This window comes from Perognathus longimembris, chromosome 12 (assembly GCF_023159225.1).
Source record: "Perognathus longimembris pacificus isolate PPM17 chromosome 12, ASM2315922v1, whole genome shotgun sequence".
Lineage (NCBI taxonomy): Eukaryota > Metazoa > Chordata > Mammalia > Rodentia > Heteromyidae > Perognathus > Perognathus longimembris.
The window spans coordinates 23471857-23493928 of NC_063172.1; the positions used below are offsets into that span (position 1 = coordinate 23471857).

A 22072-nucleotide genomic window follows, 5' to 3' on the forward strand; every position below is an offset into this window, starting at 1 on the left:
TGTCTCACTCTGTGGTAGATAATTGTAAAAGATTCACAGAATTTCTGGCCTGGATTGGCTTTGAAACATATCCCTCATACTTATTTTTTTTAGACGTTGACTTAGTTTTTTCTAAAGAATTATACCTGGGCAGGGGTAGAAGAATGATAAACAGGAGTTAAATGCAGGCAAGAATACATTGAACATGCCACCCAAATGAGAAAATGAAGGGAAGGGGGTGGGTAGAAAGAGGGTAAAGAGTATGAAGGGATGGCACAGATCAAGACATTGCTTTGTTAAATGGCCAAAAAAAATCAGTACATAACCCCAAAATTAAGAAAATCGAGGAAAAGGGTGGGGTTAGAGTGGTGGGTGAAAATACTGAAAAGGGTGACATTGATCAAGAGGCACTGTATTCACAAAGTGCACGGCTGAATGGCAGCTCCTTTGTACAATTACTTAAAGATAGTAAAAGTAATCAAAACAAGGAAAGAAAGAAAAAGAAAAGAAGAAGGAAGAAGGAAAGAAAGATGAGTCTCAGATTGCAGCCTTCTGAGTAGTTAAATTACAGGCATGGGCCACCAGTGCCCAGCTTTATGACACATATTTGAAAAGCTACCACTTTGAAGTGACTCAGTTCATACTCCTACAAATGTTCTGCATTTTGAGTTATTAAGGGTCAAAACAGAGTTGCAAATGTACACAGCCTTAATGTGTCATGGTAATTTAGCTATAATGGTTGGGCTATGTAAGTGTCCCCAAATAAGTTTTTTCATCACTTTGCCCTTTGGTCCAGTAACACTTGAGGTTTCATTCTTCCCATTCTCCCTGCTAAGTCGTTTGTGGTGGATCAGCTGTATCACCAGGGCCATGAAATGTATTCAGTTTTGGAAACAAATACTTGATGGTTGTTTAACAATCCCGAGTATCCACATGAGGAAAGTGGGGGAGGTTTCAAGTTTCTGAAACATTCTGCAGAAAATGAAGTGATAACAGTTCCTGCCGGTGGCCATATGACTCAATAATAACTCCAAGGGGAAAAAATAATATTTGTTTAGACTTGGCCAGCATTAATACCAAGCAACAGTCGTTATCTTAATTTTGTTCACAAACATGTTTCTTTTCTCTACAGTCCCTTTCCTCATCTATAGATGATCCATTGGGCTTTCCTGACACTTGCCTTTCTGTGTTCTTGAAGAGATTTTTCAGTGTGTTTTATGCTGATTCAGGCCTGGCTTGGCTATTATCAACAGTACAGCACTAGGTAAATCTCATTTCTGCAGCTGTAATACCACGAGTGACTGGGCTGTGGCTTGATGTGGTAGGCTTGGTGGTAGGCAAGTCCCCGATGGAAGTCTAGGTTTCCATTTCAATTGCAGGGTTTCTTGGCTCAGCTCATCAAAATGCTTTTCCTTTCGGAGATTGCAGAATACATTTGGCACCAACATGTGCTAACATGAGCTTTTGTTGTGTTTAAATTCCTTCCCTGCTTGGCTGGCCAGATCTTTATTTTATTTTGGTCCCTAGGCACATCTGTCACCTGTCTCCTCCGAGGTTACGTGCCTCTGAGGAGGGGTTCCTTTTTACTCAACCTAGGCTTTGTGTTTAGGTTCTACATATTTTCCACATTCTACTAGACTCCATCAGGTGAGCCACCCAATTTTTTAATCTCGTTGGTTGTTGCGCTGGGGAGGTATGGTCTGTTTTATTTTATTTATTTTCACTAAGTGGGTGGGATATTATAGCTTTAATGAATGACCTTTTGTGCTGATAGTGTGGGCAGAGAAAAATGTGTATTTTGAAAAAGAATATCTTTCAATGTGTTAACTAACTGCAAGGATTCATAACTGAAAGGTTTAAGAAAATGTATTTTAAGGTGGAGTGTTGGAACATTTGACTAAGAAAAGGGAAGGCAGTAAGAAATTGTGTGAAGGCTGAAGTTACTGGAGCATTCCTGGGTTGCTTTTAATTTCTTAATCTTTTCAATCCCTTAAATTATAAAGACTTTACTGAGAAAAATGCAAAAAGTGGTTTAGGAAATATGCTATGAAATGTAGCAAAAGATTTTTAGTGTTACTTTTGATGTTATTAGTTGAATTCTTAGTGGGGCAATGAAATGTCTGATTGTCTTAAATATGTTCTCTCTAAATATGGGTGGTACTAAATTTTTATGTTACAAGAATGATGTTTGATACAGTGCTACAATACTGTGATCTCATTTAAAAATCCTATTGTGGCCAAGTTTTAGGATTCTAAGCAGATATACAAGAAACTACACTTTCTGTTCTTATTCCCTCTCTATGCATGTCTGTGTATTATGTATTTTTATGCATATATATGTAATTTATACATATGCTTTTATACATATTATTTTTATACATATATTATACATGTATATGCATATATGTATTTTTAACTGCTTTGCTGAAAATACTGAGTGATCAGGTGATCTCCTTATAATCTAAATCAAATCCATTTGATAAAACACCCACCATTGAACTTCCTAAGCAGAGTAACTTACAAAAGTCATCACATTGGATTGCAAACTTAGGCAATCCGCTTTAGGCATTTCCTGTGATTCTCTTCATGATCTTGCATCTTGCATAGAAGCTAGTCTCAGGATTCATGATTGGTCTACTTTACCTGTCTCTGTACTTTCCCACCCTGTTAAATGAATGGAAGCAGAATAAGCAAATGATTAGAAAGAGCAAAAGTTCCCAAAGTTCCAAGTTGTTCTCCTTAGAGCTGAGTCTTGTTAACCATGTGGCCCATCTCTGATACTGAGTTTCTTTTCTGTAAAGTGGGCAGTTTGTGAAATCTGTGCTGAAGCCTTGTGAGATTTGATGGAGAATGCACGTGGCAAACCTTTAGAGGGTGCTTATGCCCATTTATGTTAGCGTGGCAGCTCTATCAGTTCAGTCACCAGAGCTCCTGAGATCCTGCAGAGAAGTTATGCTGTAGGTGCCTGGCTCCTCACTTAGATAAGCAAAGAGTTTGTATTCATGAGGACTGAAAATCATTTTTCTAACCTTAGATGGAACACTAGTTTGTGGACCTGACGGGTCAGCCCCAAATCTTTGTGTCTTAATTCTTTTCAATTTCTTACATGCTACTGGTCCAGCACATAGCCTCTAATCTCTGTAAATCTGGAAATCTTGACAATCATCCCTGGGGAATGAGGATTTCCTACAGTTCCATGGGCAGCCATGAGTTTGCAATCTGCAATATCCAGGAATTTACAAAATTCCAGTGTGGATATTCACACCCATTTTGATCCTAACTTTATGGAGATAGTATGATGAACTTTGGAGCTATTAATATTTATTAATGTAATACTTATTTATTGTCAGTACTAGGGTTTGAACTCAGAGCCTTGTGCTTTCTAGACAAATGCTCACCATTTGAGCCATATGGCAACTCTTTTTGTCTTTTTATTTATTTTTTCTTATTTATTGTCAAAGTGATATATGGAGAGGTTACAGATTCATACATTAGGCCTTGGGTACATTTCTTGTACTGTTTGTTACCTCCTCTCTCATTGCCCCGACCCCTTCCCCCTTCCCCTCTCCCCCCCTGAGTTGTTCAGTTGGTTTATACCAAATGGTTTTGCAAGTATTGCTTTTGGAGTCCTTACTCTTTTTGTCTTAATGTATTTTTCAGATAGGGTCTCACTTTTGCCCTAGCCTAAGCCTCTGGCCTGGGATTACAGTCCTTTTATCTTAACTGCTGTGTAGCTGTACTTACAAAGAACTACCATACCCAACTTTACCAGCCTAGTGCTGGTAGCTCATGCCTATAATCCTAGCTACTCAGGAGGGTGAGATCTAAGGGATTATGGTTCAAATTGGCCCAGGCAGAAAAGTCCTTAAAAAAATCCTTGAGACTCCATCATCTCCAAAATAACCAGCAGAAGCCACAAATCAGTAGTTATTGCCTGTAATCCTAGTTACTTAGTAGGCTGACATATGATTAAAAGCCAACCAGGCAGGATAGCATATGAGAGTATTTTCCCCAACTCACCACTGGAAAGGAAAAGTAGAGTTGTGCTCAAGTGGAAAGTCACTAACCCTCAGTGAAAAAGCTAAAGTATAGTGCCCAGGACCAGAGTTAGAGCCCTAGTACCAACACACACACACACACAATCAGAACATAATTGGCCAACATATTCTTTATGTTAAGACGTTGTTTGTTCAGCTACCAGCAAAGTGGGACTACCCTACCAGCCTTACCTTGCTAGAACTATGTTTGATATTTTACCTTATTTTATTATTCTTATTAGTGTGTGTGTGTGTGTGTGTGTGTGTGTGTGTGTGTGTGTGTGTGTGTGCATGCAATACTGGGCCTTGAACTCTGGACCTTAAAATCTTGCTTAGATTTTTGCAACACCTCCACTTCCAGTTTTTTTTTTTTTTTTGCTGGCTAATTGGAGATAAGAGTTTCTTAGCTATATCTGCCCAGGCAGGCTCTGAATTGAGATACTCAGTCTTTTCAGTAGCTAGGATTATAGATTTAAGCCAGTAGTACCCAGCTATGTTTTGTATTTTAAAACACAAATTTACATTTTTAAAATAGAATGTTTCATCTATTTTCAGCTACATTATTTGTTTATTAATGAGAGTCTTTCACTTACCAATTGCTTTCTTTCTTTGTAACTTCTGACTATCTTGGACAAAGAATATATGCATTCTTTAAAAAGCTTAGAAAAACATACAGGAATTTTAGTTGTTAGGATGAGAGGCCAACGCTTTCATAATGGCAAAGATTTTTGAGGTTTTCATATGAGGTTTTGATATGAATAAACAGATGATAAAGGCCAAGGACAAGATCTTTAGGTTTTAGACAAATTGAAATGAGCCCAAAGTTGCTCAATGAGCCCAAACATGCGGAATTTATGACTTGTTGTGTTGAACAATGAGAGTTAGAGCTTCTGTTCTTGTCTTCCAACCATCTTAAGTTTTGAACGGCGCCGACTAAGGCAAATAGAATTAAGTGGCATGTCGGCTTCTTTGTGGAAAATGACTTCATTACTTTATGAAGATGACTTCAAGAAATATTCCTCAGAGGTTAAACTTTGGCATAAATGCACTGATGAAATCTATTCATGGATTTTGGTCAAATTTTAGAAGTTAATGTGGTGAGACTAAAATAGTTTTTTTTGTATATGTGCATGTTTTATTTTACAAATATGTGCCTACATTTTAAATGGGTAATAAATTTAAGGCTATCATTTTTATGAGCATATAATTTAAACTATATGTATGGTTATTTAAATACACGCATGGTTCATATGAGTATATAATGCAAACTAGTTATCTCTTAGTTCTTTCTCCTCTCCTAACTTTCACATCCATTCTCTGAAGATAAAATTCAGAACCTAGCAGGCAAGTGCTCCAATTTCCTACTCTTAAGGTAACCTTTATTCTTTAAAGATTACCCAGGATACTCCTGGGCCTTAATTGCTTTATCTTTAAGACCTTATTAATCGGATATGCTTTTCTTTATTACGTTTTCTTCCTTTTCTGTCCCAGCTCCTTCTCACTACCTCAGATCTTGACCTTCACATTCTCAGCTGATCATCCACATATCCTTCAAATTCAATGTATCTAAAATGACTTCTGATTCTTCTATCAAATAGCCTGTTCGGCGTGCTATGACCTATTTCAGCAAGTACCACACCCCTTCTTTAGTCACAACCCACTCATCCTTACTTCTGCTTCTATCTTTATTTCCCATATCCATTTGGTCACCCTTCATTGGAGTCCAGGTCTTAACTTAATTCCTGCTGCTTTTCCATGCAGTTCTGCTTTCTTCTCTTAATTACTTTCGTGTGGCCTCAAAACAAATATAAACCTCAGCTACCACAATTCCTAGGATTTACTTTCTATGAGTGTGTGCCAATACTTGAACCCAAGATCTTTTGTCTTTTCCCTACTACGTGAGCCACACTTCCACTTCCAGTTCTGAAAGTTGATTGGAAATAAGAGTGTCAGAATTTTTTTCTGCCTGGTGTTGGCTTAGAACCCAGATTATAGACATGAGCCACTGGCAGCTTGTCTTACAATCAACTTTTTAAATGACATGGTAATTTTGCTAAAATCCTGCGTTGCATTTCTTTTATCACTATGGTAGGCACAATGGTGGGTTGTCTTTTCCTACACTCAATTCCCTGCTCTTTTGACACTTTTTTGGGATACATTACAATCTTTCTTTAATAATTATGAATGTCAGAGTTAGACTTCAGATATAATATCTATCTGCATGAAAATTTCTCTGCTGGGATGATAAAATGAAAGCTAAATAAATGTGTCTTATTTGACAATATTTTCCTCAGGGTTTTCCTTGCAGTGTGGCATTGGATTATTATGTGGTGAGTGGGGTGACATTCTCCAAAGCTTACTGCAGTTGCTTACTTTGCATTTTAGTTCCTGGTTTCATACAAGTACCCTCTGTGAATTTTATATTCTATTTGATCTTATTTTTCTATTTTTAGTACAATATTTTTTTTGTTTCTGTGACTTGATACAAACATATGATTCAGTTCATTTTATGAGCACTGGGCATCTAAACATGTAGTCACGTGGAGTGATAACATTTATGTATGTTGACAGCATTTAATGGGAAAATAAAGGAGGCTTGTGTCAAACATACACTGCAGATCTCCAATTACCAAGGGCATTGCTGCACTTGGACTATCTTGGAGCCAGAAGGACTGAAAAGCTATGATTTGGAGGATACGGGAAGAAGAAAGACATACTTTCTATTAATACTCTTTTAACTATAAGGGGAATAGCCATTAATTTGAGGAGAGCTAGTTTATACAAAGTAACTCTTGTCTATAGGTATAATTTTAGTGCAATATTAATGAGAATTATTAACTAGTTTAAAACCTAAAATTTTGTCCTGTAATTAGCTTCTTTTCATGTCGTGAGATTTTTATAGAAGTAATTTAAGCTTTCTTTTTTTTTAATTCACTAGAAAAATGCTATTATTTTTCTAGTCTGGATAGAGGAATGCTGAATTTTATGTATGCCCTGAAACAAATTAGCGCAATTTGGTTAAACAGCTGCCTAAATGATGAGAAACAAATTGGATTATAAAACCCTAGTTCATAGTTTAAGATGTCAATTAGTTAAGTAAGGATTTGAACCATATCATATAGTCATAGGATGAAATATGGCTCATAGTGGTCATGTCAAGTATATGACAATGGGGCTTACCTCAATGCCTGGCTGTGCTGTTGATATGAGGGGCCAATATATGTGCCTTTTTGATGATAATCCAGTTTCTCCAAGTGTGAGACCATAGTTGTATATTTAATAAGACTTTATTGAGTACCCATCTTGAGTTAGATGACTTCTTTAGGGATGAAGCAACATACTTTGAAACCATTACAAAACCAAGGCTCTATAATTGTAGTGCACTGGTGTTTGTCAAGTTTGTGGTTCGGAATACATCTGCATATCATGAAAAATCATAGTGGGAGTATCATGCAACAAAGGGCATTTAATAAGTCGAGTGTACTTCAAATGTTCATCCAGTGATTTAACAGTTCTAGGGGCCTTGCTGCTTCAGAACTGGAGGACTGTGGAAAAGTACTGAGAGATCTGGTTCACAGAGTTGCTCTTCTTGGTAGCAAACCTGGCTACCTAGTTCTAACTCTCTTGCTTTATTTTTTAGCTCTATAAGCTATTACTTAACCAGGTAGTATAGAATATCCAGAAAGAGTGCAGGCCCACAATTTATAATTTATTTACTTAGTAGATCTGTGAGCTTGGCAGTTTATGTCATTTCAGTGTTCTGTTTCTCCATTTGACAAAAAAATAATTCCTACTTTGAAAGTTGCAATGATTCTCTAATGGGTCAATACATCTACATTGCATTTAATAGTAAATGGGCATGTAAAAATGTTAACTGGAACTCAAGTTGATAATGTCATTCCACTTAAACATTATCAATAAAACAGGCTTAGCTGTGTGCTGGTGGCCCATGCCTCTAATCTTACCTATTCAAGAGGCTGAGATCTGAGGGTCATGGTTTGAAGCACCCATGGAAGATAAATCTGTGAGATTCTTATTTCCAGTGATCCAGTAAAATTCTGAAAATGAAGATGTGGCTCAAGTAGTCAAGAGTCAGACTTGAGTAAGAAAGCCAAGGGAGAACGTGAGGCCCTGAGTTCTACAACTAATACTGGGACTAAACAACATAAACAAAATCTACATTCCAAATGATAATGATATTGAGAAATCCTTTCTGAACCAATTTCAGAGGACTTCAGATGAGTAGATGAGGGGATTCTGCCAATAAATATTATAGCTGAATTAGCTTCATTAATTCCATCTAGTGGCATTTTTTCCCCTGCAATAGATATTTTCCATGTAATTTCTTTAAAATTCAAAGTCACTAATACGAATTGCTTCCCCCACCCCACCTTTTTTTTTTTTTTCATAGCAGAAAACCTTTGTAGGTAAGTGAAATAAAATAAAAGCAGATACTGGCATCTGTTACCTGATTGTAGTCCCCTGTAATCTATTTTAGGTCATTTCAAGGTACCAGAGATATGAGAGGCAGGAAAAGAAAAGGGACTGATACTGTGTTTTAAAGGTATCCTTTTGAGATTTTGAAGACTTAATTGAATATTTTCTACCTTAGCAAAAACTGAACTCATTTATCTCCATAATCTCTTCAAGCTTGCAGTTATTGAAAAAATTCTTTCTGTCCTCTCTCTCAGTTCCTAGCCAAGAGCAGTGTACACATTATTTGCTTTCTTGGGTGCTGTTGTGTGAGTTCATGTATTTAAAGCTTGTATGGGAGCCAAGCCGCAGGATCTGGCTGACTTTCAGCTGCTAAACAGGGGGCATGTAACTTGCCATTGGTCCCCAACTGAGAGAATTGTGGATGTAATTTCTTCTTGGTAAACATCCATCATGAAGTGAATTTATCTCTTCTACACATTTGTTTTCCTTTGGGTGTTTTCCTTGTGCTGCATGACCCCCGCTTTGCTGAACATGAGTACTTCTGTAGTATTACTTAACCTCTCAGAACAATGAAAAATTACTTTTGTGAATCTGTTTTAAGTCGGAGGATATAAAATGACTCATCCAGGCAAGCAGATTCTAGGATTATACAAGTCACACAACTAGCTGCCCATAGTGTGAAAGAGCTGAACAGTATGTCCATGACATTGAACTTCATACAGTGTCAGGGAAGGTGGTTCAACCTTTCTTGCAGTTTGGCTCTGAGTTGGTTTAAGGAAGCTTAAATCTATTCGTGTTCCTTTGGTCTTCCTTTGGTCTCATTATGACCACTATTATCAGGGCTACACTCAGCGTTACCACTGACACCACTTGAAACACGAATATGACTTCACTTCTTATTGTTTCATCCTCACACTGACTTAATCTAGTAGTTCACTATGGTTTCTCACATGTTATCAAGAAAAACTGGGGCTTAGATGAAATACCAACTAAAAGTATTGGCATCAATTGTCATAGCATCATTAAAATTTAAACAAAATTTCAATGTCAATGCAACATATTCTTCTATGCAATGTTCCTCTCGTGAACTCAGATGATGTTGGGAAGAACCCACTTTTAAGAACTCATCACTTTTAAATGTTTTATATATGAACATTTGCAATGGCACATACCCCAGTTTCATCACTTTTATATCATTTGTGTACCTTTAGGAAAGGGTATCAAAAGGTTAGCCTGGGAACATAGTGTTGGAAAAATCAGAGCTGTGTCATTTGGAATACTTTAGCAAGAGAAAAATTTCAGTCTCTAAAATAAATATAACATTTCAAAAGAAGAATAGGCCATATGTGTTTACATAAAGCTAATTGATTTTGCAAACTTTGTCAGCTAAGCAGTACATCTGCTTAACTATATACTTTTAGAAAGAGCAAAGATGATCTAATAAGGTTTAAAGAATATACAGATTATATGGAAACCAGTGGCCAATAATTTTTCTCTCAGAAACTGTGAGTAACCACAAGAGGAGATCTGGAATTTAGTCAAATGCTCCCTAATACTAAAAACTATTAATAAATATTTAAATATTCTCTCTGGTCTTTAAGATAACCTTTCTAGAATAGATGTGTATAAATTCATGTACATGCAGCTAGATGGAGTAGATGAGAGCCACAGGTCCCTTCCTAGAGGACATTTATTGTACTCATTTTATATCTGTGATTATTCAGGATTTTTAGCATTTTGCCTTTGACAATGATGTAAACAGAACAAAATTGGACTTGTGTGTTGTTTGAAGTCATATGAACTTTGCTTTAACATTCCTTTGTAATATGAAGTATTAAAACATACTTAGGAATCATAAATACTGGCCTATGGTTTAACATGGTCTCTGAATGGATTTGTCTTTGCCAACACTCCTTCTGTATTCTTCCTAAAACACATAGAAAGAGGCAGTGTGGAACACTGGAAGCAAACCCCAGCAGTCTACCTGTGCAAAACCTCGGGTGGAACATTGGTGAGAGAGGTAAAATAGAACATTAAAATGGTAAGGCAGGCAGTGTTGCTGCTGTCAGATTAGAGATGAGAAAACCAAGGTTGGTCAAAAGTAATAAACCAATCCAGGATTACTAGCTTTTAAGTAGGGTATATCTTCTTTGAATCTAAGGCTGTATGGTTCCCAAGAGCCATGATCTTATTCTGTAATCCAGATGTTTGCCACACTAGTACTTCTCCCTAACTCTGAGATAGAGCTTGGAATCATCCATCCCATGGTTGGTTAGGTATTCTTAACTCTGTGGTTTACGTTGTATGTTGACCAACATATGAACAGTCACAGGGGATATTCAGGGTCAAGAAAGCCTGCATGGACTATTTATAAAGACACAGCTGGCTGGCGTTGTGTAAAATCTGCTGCTTTAGTGTAGGCTTAAACGGATAACACATGTTCTTCTATAACTTCTATGTAGAAACTCCTTTCACTTCTGTGCCCATCTTCAATTTCCCCAGAAATTGTGTTGAATCTAAATTAGATAAATGCTTGCCCTATGGTAGTGCTAAATACCAATCCTTGTTTTTTTTTCTTTTTCATTTTGTTAATGGTTATTGATTTAAGATCAAGAAGAAGGCATTAAGTCCTCTTGTTCTAATGGAATTACCTCAGAAGGTATGTTCTCTTGTACTATGAAGTCAGACATGGAAGAACTTAAAATTCTTTTCTGATTATCCTAGGGTTCCTAATCAAATGAACACCGTGTCATCATTTTCTCAGCAAAACCTGATCCTTTGTTGTTGTTTTTTTCTAACTTGATTGGGGAGTGCCAAATACACCTGATCATATATTTTACAAGATTTTTTTTTATAAGTTTAGGGCAAATAAGCTGCACAATCTGGTGGCATGGTTTGGGGTACTTACAGTTTCCCCCACTATTCAATAGAATGAGAATGCAAAGAAAGCACTCACAGTGCATGATTACTGTACTGAGAAAACCTTGTAGATTGCATCCTGCTAAAAGGCAAACGACATACTAAGCAAGGAATGAAATTTACCAGGTAAGTTGTTATTTATTCTGTATTTAAGGGATTGTACAGAGTTTTCCCAGTTTCAGTGGAGTCAATGGCTTCTCTTGTTAAGAGTAGTAATATTAGGTGTCCCCCTAAGGAGTCCCTGCTTTCTTGAAAAAAATAACACTGTATCCTTATCCAGTGACGTAGAGTATTATACAAGTATTGAAAGGAGAGAGAAATGGAAACCTGCCATCTAAGCTCAGTTTTGTTACTTATTAGCTGTAGAAACTTGGGTAGGTCACTCAGATTTGTTGATGCTTTTGTTTTTCTAGTTTTTATGGTGTCTAAAACATTTTGTAAAGTTTGACCAGAGCAGCAGCTTGTCCTAGGTGACACTCTTACTGTTTCTCCATTTGCCCGAGTTCAGCTGACTGGTTGTGACTATGATCCCAACCTGGTTAGAATTTTTGTCAAGAATGACCCACAAATGATCAACTTTTGTCTTTCCTATTCAAGTCTATATGGACTTTCTGGACCAGAGGAAAGTGAATATCATTTTTAGTAATATAATTCTTGGTTTATAAATAAGAGCACAAGTTCTCTTGTTTAACAGGAAGTTTATACCTTCCTCATAAGAAACTAGCGACTTGGTCATGGGACTAAATCACTGTTCACATAGCAGATGCATCATTCTAGCATTCCTTTGTTTTCTCATTAACTTCCTTTACCTTCAGACACCTTTGGGTCTCATTACTGTTTAATCTGTTACAGAAATTTCCTTTGAGTAAGAAAGAAAAGAAAAATAAGCCTCCAATTGGGATGAGTATTTAAGAAATTAGGACCCTAAAGTTCCTCTGAATATTACAACAGAACTCCATGACCAATATTCTTACAGTAAAAGTGATTTATTGCCCCCTTGTGGTAGAACTATGTAGTTTTTTTTCATTTTCTTTTTTCTTTTTCTTTCTTTTTTTTTTTTATTTTCCAAATTTTTATTATCAAACTGATATACAGAGAGGTTACAGTTTCATATGTTAGGCATTGGATACATTTCTTGTACTGTTTGTTACCTTGTTTTTATTAAGCACAAAGTGAAATAAATGAGTGTCAATTTAGTTTCTACCACCAGGAAACATTAGTTTTTACAATAAGCCTAAGTTATCCTATTGAAAAATCTTTATATACCTTAGAAGAACTCACCTTTATGAATTCACGCCTTGTTTTGTGTGTGTCTATCTGAGGTGCTTAAAGTTGGATTGGCTAGCATGATCAACATCATATATAACACTCTCAAATCTCATTCAGATTACTTTGCTGTAGACCTTATTACTTCAAGTGACTTACTGTGGTCTTGGAAATAACTTTTACCCTTTTAAAAGTCATCATGCACAAGCAAAAAGTTTCTTTCAGAACTATAGATATGAAGAACTTTTGAAATACCACATGTAGGAAATATTAGTAGTACTGTAATTCATAAAAGTCCAGGTGATCCACAGGGCTATACTTGTTTTTCCATTTTCACCATTTTGAACATGAAACAAGATGTTGAAACCAAACAAGTGAACAAGTGGCATCACAAGTGATAACACAGGCAATGAAGTTTCATATAAGAAGCATTGAAACATCTTACAGACTAAAGGTATCACATAATGTACCATTCTTTACACATTAAAACATGATAAAATAAATAGAACAGTAACACATTGACTTCTTACTCAGTCACATTAGCTAACTGAATTCACACACGTGTGTGTGTGCACACAGTTTAACCACAGTTCTACTTCCAGCTTTTTGGTGGTTAATTGGAAAATCTCACAGACATTCTTGCCTGGACTGACTTTGAACCATAATCCTTGGATCTCAGCCACCTTAGCAGCTAGGATTACAGGCATGAGCTACTGATACCCAGTGGCTAACCTCATAAATAGTGGTAATTCTGTATCCTAACAGTCTGAAAACTTTTCATGTTTATATGATTTGAGAAGTCAATTTTGTCAATTATTTTTTTATTTTGGATGATTATTATTCTATAACTTGTAAGGAGTACATTAGTTGAAAGATACCTGTAGATTATGTATATATTTTTAAAGCACATGCCTAAGCCATCACTTGGAATTTATTCAGGTTATTGTTTTTCAGTTGCTCATTGAAATTCAAGATGCCACTTAACTTCTTTGGTAGGACAATTATTTTTACTGTTTTAATAGTCTTGTTAATAAATAAATAAATAATAATAAATAATAATAAATAAATAAATCAATGTTAATTTTTTCTCAAAAAGAATATTTGCTCATAGTCAATAGCCTTTAAAACATTAGATGTTGCTAATTCTTGGCAAGATCAGAATTTATCTGTGAATTATTTTCAGTGGAAAGAGATGTAGATTTTTTTTTTAAATGCCAGATGAGTGTTACTAGAAATTCCCTAAGTAGATTTGGTCCTATATTAAGGACCAATTTGTTCTCTTCTCATCCATTTACCTTTGCTTCTGATTCCCAAGCTGATGTAAATAAAAATGTGTACATTTAAAAATGACAGGTAAATTATTACTTATGCATTACTTAATGGTTTTAAAGAGATTTGAAATGTTCTCACACTCATGATCAGTTTATCAGATGGCAGATGTGTTAATTAGCTTGATTTAGGTATTTCACAGTAAGTGCATATATATATATATAACATTGTATACCATTAATATATACAATTTTCATTTTTGAATTAAAATGTGTTGTTCTGAAATATAGATAGTGAAGTACTTAGGATCTTACTGTGGTAGACCCCAGGCCTGCTTATCCTATTTGCCTACTTGTAACAATTTTATAGTTTTAGATTAACAATTTTAAAAAAACCATAGTGGCTTGTGTCTATAATTCTAGCTACTCAAGTAGCTGAGATCTGAGGACTACACTTCAAAGCCAGCTCTGGAAGACAAGTCCAAGAGACTCTTAAATCCAAGTAACCACCCAAAAGTCAGATGTGGAGGTGTTGCTCAAGCCTTGTTCAAAAGCTAAGAGAGACTGCCCTGGTCCTGAGTTCAAGTACCAGTATGCCAATGTGTGCACGCACACACACACATACACACACACACACACACACACACACACACACACACACACACACAGAGTCATGAAGCAATGTCTGAAGGGTTTAGGTCAGTAGTTCTTAAGCTTTTATATCATAGATCCGAGTAAGGGTGATTACTTCCCCAGAGTCTGCTCACCATTAACATTGTGAGTGCTTTTTTCCTTAGATCCATTTATGAAAGATTTAGGGACATGAAACTACAATGATCTTGGAAATAGATTTCATTGCTGTGGTCTTAAAATATAAAATGCTTCAATTTGTAGTTAAAAGTACATTTTATTGCTTCAGTAATTATGAACAGAAGAGGTAATTTACAGTTTTTTAGAATTTTAGTGAATGTTTCTCTGCATAAATCTTTATCCGAGTTTAGGTTATTTTCCTAGGATACATTCCTGGATCTTGATGTAAAAGTTATGAATATTTTAATGCTTTTGTGTGTCTTGCCAGATGGCTTTTGCAGAAAAGCTGTGTCAATTTCATATTTTCTTCATGCCTCCTGAGCTTGTCTCACCGTATTCTCACCAACTTCAAGTACTTTTATTTTAAGGGTTTTTGCAACCACATCTCATTTTACTTGACACTCTTAATTATTTAAGTGTATTTATTACTTCATTTAATTTTCTTTTTGAATTGTATTTAAGTCTTCTGTTTATTTTTATATGAACTTTTGAAAATATTTTAGCAGCTAGCTGGCATTTTTGCAGAGAACCATTTGTCACTCTTAAGTAAATAAATTTCTGTTGCTACTCCTTCTTGGACTAAGTCAAATTGTTCATACAAGGAAAAGAAATTGCCTAATTGCTATTCATTACCTACAAATCAGACCCATATGTTAGCCATGGAAGCAATCTTTTAAATGTTGCCTCTATAGAGCATCTTCTGAATGATGAAATTACTATGGTGGAGAGTAAACAGGTCTGTGTCCCTCAGGGTTAGCTGCTTTGAAGGAGGGCTAAATCTCTCATGTGATCCCCAAATCCCTATGGGAAATTTTGTAAATGCAATGAAACCTTCAGCACCACAAATTTATCAAATTACATTAATTACTTAAAAATAATTAAACATAAATTAAAATATGCATTTGGTTTTAGGTATTTTTGTTATAAGCATGGCCATGAAAATGGTCATTAGTGGTGATTATATTTGTCACAATGTAGCTTACTTTCTCTGGTTTGTGTGGATGTATAGGTATGCATGTAGTATGTATATATCTATATATGTCTGTATGGATATATACATGATTAATGTACATCTCTATATCTCTATAAGGTATAAACATCTATAAATCTGTATATAAATATATTTCTATATAGATATCTCTATACATATAAATATAGATTATATAAATAGATAGGGAGAGAGAGACAGAGAGAAGCTTTTGTCTTTTTTTAAGTCACAGTTGCTCATTCCCTCCCACATCTAGTTTTCTACCATTGTATTTACCCTGAGAAAGTCTTTCTCCAAACAGTATTAGGTACGGCAACCCTAAAGAATGTTTGTACCTTGCTGATGGATGTGCAAGAACCATTGGTCCAACAAATACAAAAGCTTCCCTAGATCTAGTGAAAGGAAAATCATTTGAAGATCTTCCCCTAGAATGCGAGAGCTTGTGAAAGAACAGAATCAATGTCTGACTGGCTGTGGAGCCAGTATTTTCACAGCTTCATGTAATTTGTGAGTCTGCTTGTATCTTGCTTCAAAATAATTTCTGATTCTAATAGCAGTAATCTGCATCTGGATGTTAGGAGTCTTTCCATAAGGGACTGTTCACCTTTCACTGTACAGGAGCTGATAGGTTATGCTCTTGGACCATTTCCACATGTGTGCAAGTCAGTGTAATTACACTGCTTAGAATGTGGCTTTGATAATGTCTACTACTTTTGATGATAATCTTGTCTTACCAGTGTTACTTTATACATCTTCCTTGTACCCTAGGGACACAATTTCTTCACATGGTGTCCCACAACTTCTAGTGAAAAATTCTAGTTCTTTATTCCATAAATGTAGAAATGAAGAGTCACAAATCTAATGCTTTACTAGAAATCTTGGTTTCCCTACTCCCCAGAGTAGCTTTTCTCTATTAAACAGCACCATCTTCCTTTAAGATGGTGATGTTCCATATGGTCAATGTCCAGTTCCCACAGAGTGGTTCCTACAGGATTTGCTCTGAAGACTTCACCTGCTTGCTCTCCAAGACAGTCCTTTTGTACTGATCTACAAAGCTCTGAGGATGAAGATTTGTTGAGCTGGCCAATAGAGTTGCTCTATGCTGGAAGCTGACAGTCTCCTTGAAAACTCAAACCACCTGTTCTTTTTTTTGTTTTCCATTTCAAGGTCATGTACAGAGGGGTTACAGTTAGATATCTAAGGTAGTGAGTATATTTCTTGTCACACTTGTTTCCCTCTCCATCATTTTCCTTCCAACTTCCTTTCCAGCCTGAGTTGTACAGTTAATTTCCAACATATTGTCTTGTGAGTATTGCTATTGCATTGGTTCATCTTTATACTTTGTCTCACCATTTTTTTTTTTTTTTTGGCCAGTCCTGGGCCTTGGACTCAGGGCCTGAGCACTGTCCCTGGCTTCTTCCCGCTCAAGGCTAGCACTCTGCCACTTGAGCCACAGCGCCGCTTCTGGCCGTTTTCTGTATATGTGGTGCTGGGTAATCGAACCTAGGGCCTTGTGTATCCGAGGCAGGCACTCTTGCCACTAGGCTATATCCCCAGCCCCTTGTCTCACCATTTTGATGTTCCCCTTTCCTTCCCTAATTCAGATAAACATATATACAATACTCAGGGTACCAAAATAAAAAACAGTAACAATAGGGGATAAACCATAGGACAGAAAAATGTTTCACATAATACATTAAAATAATAACAATAAAAACCTCATGTTTCCATATCTTGGATTTCATTTTGCTTAGTATCATCTTATGTGATCATATGTACATAGCTATAGAACTATAGTGATCCTCTGCTAGGACTGTCCTAGACATACACCAATTATTACCAGTGAGAGAAACCATGGAATCTATGTTTCTTTGGGTCTGGCTCACTTCACTTAATATGATTTTTTCCAAGTCTCCATTTTCTTAAGAATGGGGCAATGCCATTCTTTCTGATGGAAGAAAGCATTGTGTATATGTGCCACATTTTCTTGACCTATTCATTTAGTAAGGGGCATCTGGGTTGGTTCCATGTTTTAGCTATTGTAAATAATGCTACAATGGTTGTGCTGGTAGCTTTAGTATGTCCTTGTTCATGTTCCTTTGGGTAAATGCCCAGAAGTAGGATTGTTGGGTCATAGGGGAGCTCTATGTTTAGTGGTTCGAGGAGCCTCTATGCTGCTTTTCAGAGTGGTTGAACAAGTTTACACTCCCACCAACAGTGTAGTTGCATTCCCTTTTGGCAGGTGTCAGGATGGCTGAGTGGTCTAAGGCTCCAGACTCAAGGTTCTCAAACCTCCTTTTCTGATCTTTAACAGTATGTATTATAGATCTTCTCTCATGAGTAGAAAATTAAACTTAAATTCATGAATTTCTGTTTGGTTGGCTTGACACTATGCTTGCCTTAGAATGTTTCCTGTGCAGCATAAATGCACTAAGAATGTGCAATAATATAAAGTCTTTCTCCAATTGACATACCTATAGATTCAAAACAATGAGGTAACTAACAGAAATCAGTAAGCTTGTATGTTGACTAAAATATATTTTCAAATATAGAATAACAGGGTGACATATGTCTGGATAGTATTCATCTTAATAATTTCTTACATTTGAAATGGTAGTTTATGAAAAAATGTGTGGAAAACTTCATAACTTATGTATTGTGTGTGTGTGTGTGTATGTGTGTGTGTTCATGTGTATGTGCATACCAGTTCTAGGGTTTGAACTCAGGGCCTAGACACTGTCCCTGATCTTTGTCCTCAAGGCGATAAGGCTAGTGTTCTACCCCTTGAGCCACATCTCCACTTCTGGCTCTGTGTGTGGGTGTGGGCGTGTATAGGTGCATGCGTGGGAACGCACACATGTGCATGTGTGTGTTTAATTGAAGATAATTGCCCAGGTTGTTTCAAAAGTTGATCCTCAGATCTCAGCCTCCTGTGTAGCCAAGACTTACTGGCATGAGCCACCGGCACTCAGCAGTACCTTATGCTTTGGTGTTCTTTTATTACTCTGAGTTGAGATTAAAGTCAGAACAACGTACTATAGGCCACAAAATATTTTCAGTTAATTTAGGCCTGTCTGTGGTCAAGTGCTGGCCAACCATCTTAATTCTTTGGTATTTGCAATACAACCTACATGAGAAATGGTACTGGCCAAAAACAAAACCACTCAAGCAAACACTAATAAAAAGATGTCATTCAAAAGAGATTTCTGAGGAAAATCATTATGGTTGTAACTAGGACCCCTAAGCATTGTTTTTTGGAAATGGTATCACGAAGGTTATTGCCAAAGGAATAATACAGTTGAAAAAAGTATTTTATATAAGTTTTCAGAAGCATTGCCGAGTGTTTAACCATCACTGTTTTATATAAGTATCAATTAACTTCTCCATTACAAAATTTTATATCAGCTAGAAAAACTAATGATACTGACAATTACATCAGAATAATGTATTGTTGTTGACAGAAAGCTGACCATCTTAAGAATGAGTTACTACTCATTTTGTTTGTCAAAGTAGCACAAACTTCAACTACTTAGTTTAGATGAAGAACTGACATTACACATGTGCAAAATCTTTTTACATTTCTTTCAGCATTTCAGAATCTTCATTTTATTTTTCTATTCACTTAATTTCCATTTGCCTTTCAGAAAATGCCAGGTTTTGTATAAGTGAAATATAAGCAAAATGAATGTTTAAAATATAGTAATTTTCTAAGTGGAGAATTGTGTTGTTTCAGAAAATATAAAATCAAGAATACTTAATATTACATTTTGTTAATTGGAGCTTCTTTAAAAATGTGCTATTTAAAGTTTTTTCTCTCTGCCTTTATTAAGTGTCTCATCATTAGAGATAGTGTTACTAAATACTTATAACTTTACAGTTGCTTTGATTAATGATGACTTGGACTAAAGTTTCATTGGGTAGGATTAACTATGTTTAAAGATGGCAAAATGCCATTATAACATTAATGCCAGAATTTAATGAGAACCAGAAGTTAATGTCAAGGACCTTTTAAATTTAATATGAGGGCATAGTCATGTTCTCATTATTTTATTGCAGTGTCTTATTAAGAATAAGTTATTTTAAAATCTTCTTTAATAAAAATTAGTGCTCAGCAAATATTGAATATTGACTGTGCACTCAACTCCTTACTAGGAGCTTGAGTAGAAGATTGTTCTGCATCTTCAACCAAAGCACATTCTAATCAGAAAAGCAGAAAAACAGAAATGAGAAACACTTCCCTTCATTTAGGAATCTCATGTCCTTCATCGTTAAGACTTTTCCAATAAGTATAACCTCTATCCATTGTTTGCTTCCCACCCCCCTTATATATCAGCCTCTTCCCCCATTGTCTGCATTGTAATAAACAAAGCCTGAGTTTTGTTAGGTATAGGAAGGCTGAAGATCAGCCATTAAGAATTAGAATCAAATGTCTCAGTAGTAGTAATTTTGGATTGCTGTGGTGTGTGATGCCTAACTTCTATAGGAGCTTAAAATATTTTTTTAAGAACTCCATGATAGGGGCTGGGAATATGGCCTAGTGGCAAGAGTGCTTGCCTCCTACACATGAAGCTCTGGGTTTGATTCCCCAGCACCACATATATGGAAAACAGCCAGAAGGGGCGCTGTGGCTCAGGTGGCAGAGTGCTAGCCTTGAGAGGGACAGTGCTCAGGCCCTGAGTCCAAGGCCCAGGACTGGCCAAAAAAAAAAAAAAAAGAAAGAACTCCATGATAAAATTAGAAGGTGAATAAGAGAGGAGGATTGACAGTTTTTTTTTTTCCTACTCAATAGAATAAGCATCATTCTCAACTGAAAATGTCTAGTGGTGGCTTGCCTTGTGTAAAATACCAGAATCTTTTAAAGTCCGTCTTCTGAAAAATCCCATGATTCATAGATTTAGAACCTGAAAAAAACAGTGACTCAAAAACAAATGCCTTATGGTCTTCCTTTCCCTCCGCCACCATTTTTTGTGTATGTGTGTGTACATATGTGCAAAGAAATGTTGAGATCTTCTAAAGACTATAAACCATGACCACAAGATGGAAGAAGTGAAATGTACCAGAAGCAAAGGGAAAACCCTATCCAAAAATTCTTGATGGAGGAAAACCTCAAGTATTTAGCTTGTGGTCTAGGTTTCCTGGTGGCTAAAGCAAAGAAGAGAAATAGGATAACTTGGTGTGATTTTCTGGTAGTAAGACACATGCCACTACTTTATCAGAACAAATAGTCATTTTTTCTTGCTTTGCATTATAAATAAGAAAAACTTGTCCAGGGAATTTGGATAAGAAACCATGCAACATGGGATGAATGATGTCCTCATGAATGTTTATAGAAAATGTAAAAAGCATTACAGATATTGGTGTTCGAAGAACACAGAAGGAATAACATTAAAAGCAAGACAGTCTTGATCTCCAGGGACATGGAGGGGGAAGCATGAAACTTCTGGTATATTTACTGTAGGTAGATGCTTATTTTCTTTTGACACACTGACATATGGAGCCGAAGAAAGACATAAAGATGTCTGGTAAAGGGTAGCATTGTTAAAAGTAGTAGGGGATAAATGGAAGTTTTGTGACAGTGTGATATTTTGAAACACTGATCGGGCTGCTGGGAGGTTTTTAAATATGCCAGTTGCCTATAACAGGAAGATCAGTCTCTGTTTTTAGACAGCATATCCAATTTAGTAAATTATTATTATATCATCAAAATTAATGTGAACAATTTTCTCTTTGAGGTTGCTTTTCTTTTTCCCATAGGTGATGTTTTCCAGATGGGCTTGGTGTAAAACTCTCAATGTGTTTTTGTTTTCTTTTCTAGAGAAGGAACCTTTTCTGACATGTCTCCATTTTTTTTCTCTCTCTCTTCCCCACTGTAGGGAAGAGAACAGGGAAGGCAAAGGACAAGAGGAACAGGAAGAAGAAGAGGAAGCTGATCGAAAGGGCTCAGGAGCAGCACAGTGTCTTCTTAGCTACCGATAGAGCTAGCCAATAAAAGACAAGACGTCATAGTGGATCATTGGGAATTTGGGGTTTTGCAAAAGTGCACAAAGCTACTCTCCACTCCTGCACACTGGTGTGCAGCATTCATGCTGTTCTGACCAGTAGCTCTTTAGTACCTTGTGAAGGGCAGTGTCCCAAGTGTGGTCTCTGGGTAATTTATGCTACAAATTGAATCTGGAGCCTGTGAAGGCAGGAACTCATTGACTGAAATCAGCAGAAGCCAGTCTAAGTGTGTGAACTATGATTTTCTCAGCGTGTGCAGAGAGAGCCCATCCCTGGCATGATAGACACACACATGGGAGGTGTGAGGCTGTAGACCACCACTGAAGAATGCACTTGTGCCTATTTATGAGAGAGAAGCTGCTCAGCAG

General features: G+C 36.4%; 1 protein-coding gene across 4 annotated transcripts in view; it reads left to right on the forward strand.

Annotated features, from left to right (window-relative positions):
• The window catches only part of Rspo2 (R-spondin 2), a 128369-nt gene extending 106669 nt beyond the window's left edge, over positions 1–21700 (forward strand). For all 4 annotated transcript variants that reach the window (XM_048358773.1, XM_048358774.1, XM_048358776.1 and 1 more), the window contains one exon: positions 21578–21700. In XM_048358773.1, coding sequence (XP_048214730.1) covers positions 21578–21693 — 116 coding nt within the window. In that variant the 3' untranslated portion in view covers positions 21694–21700. The remainder of the gene's footprint in view (positions 1–21577) is intronic.
• Positions 21701–22072: the final 372 nt, after the last annotated feature.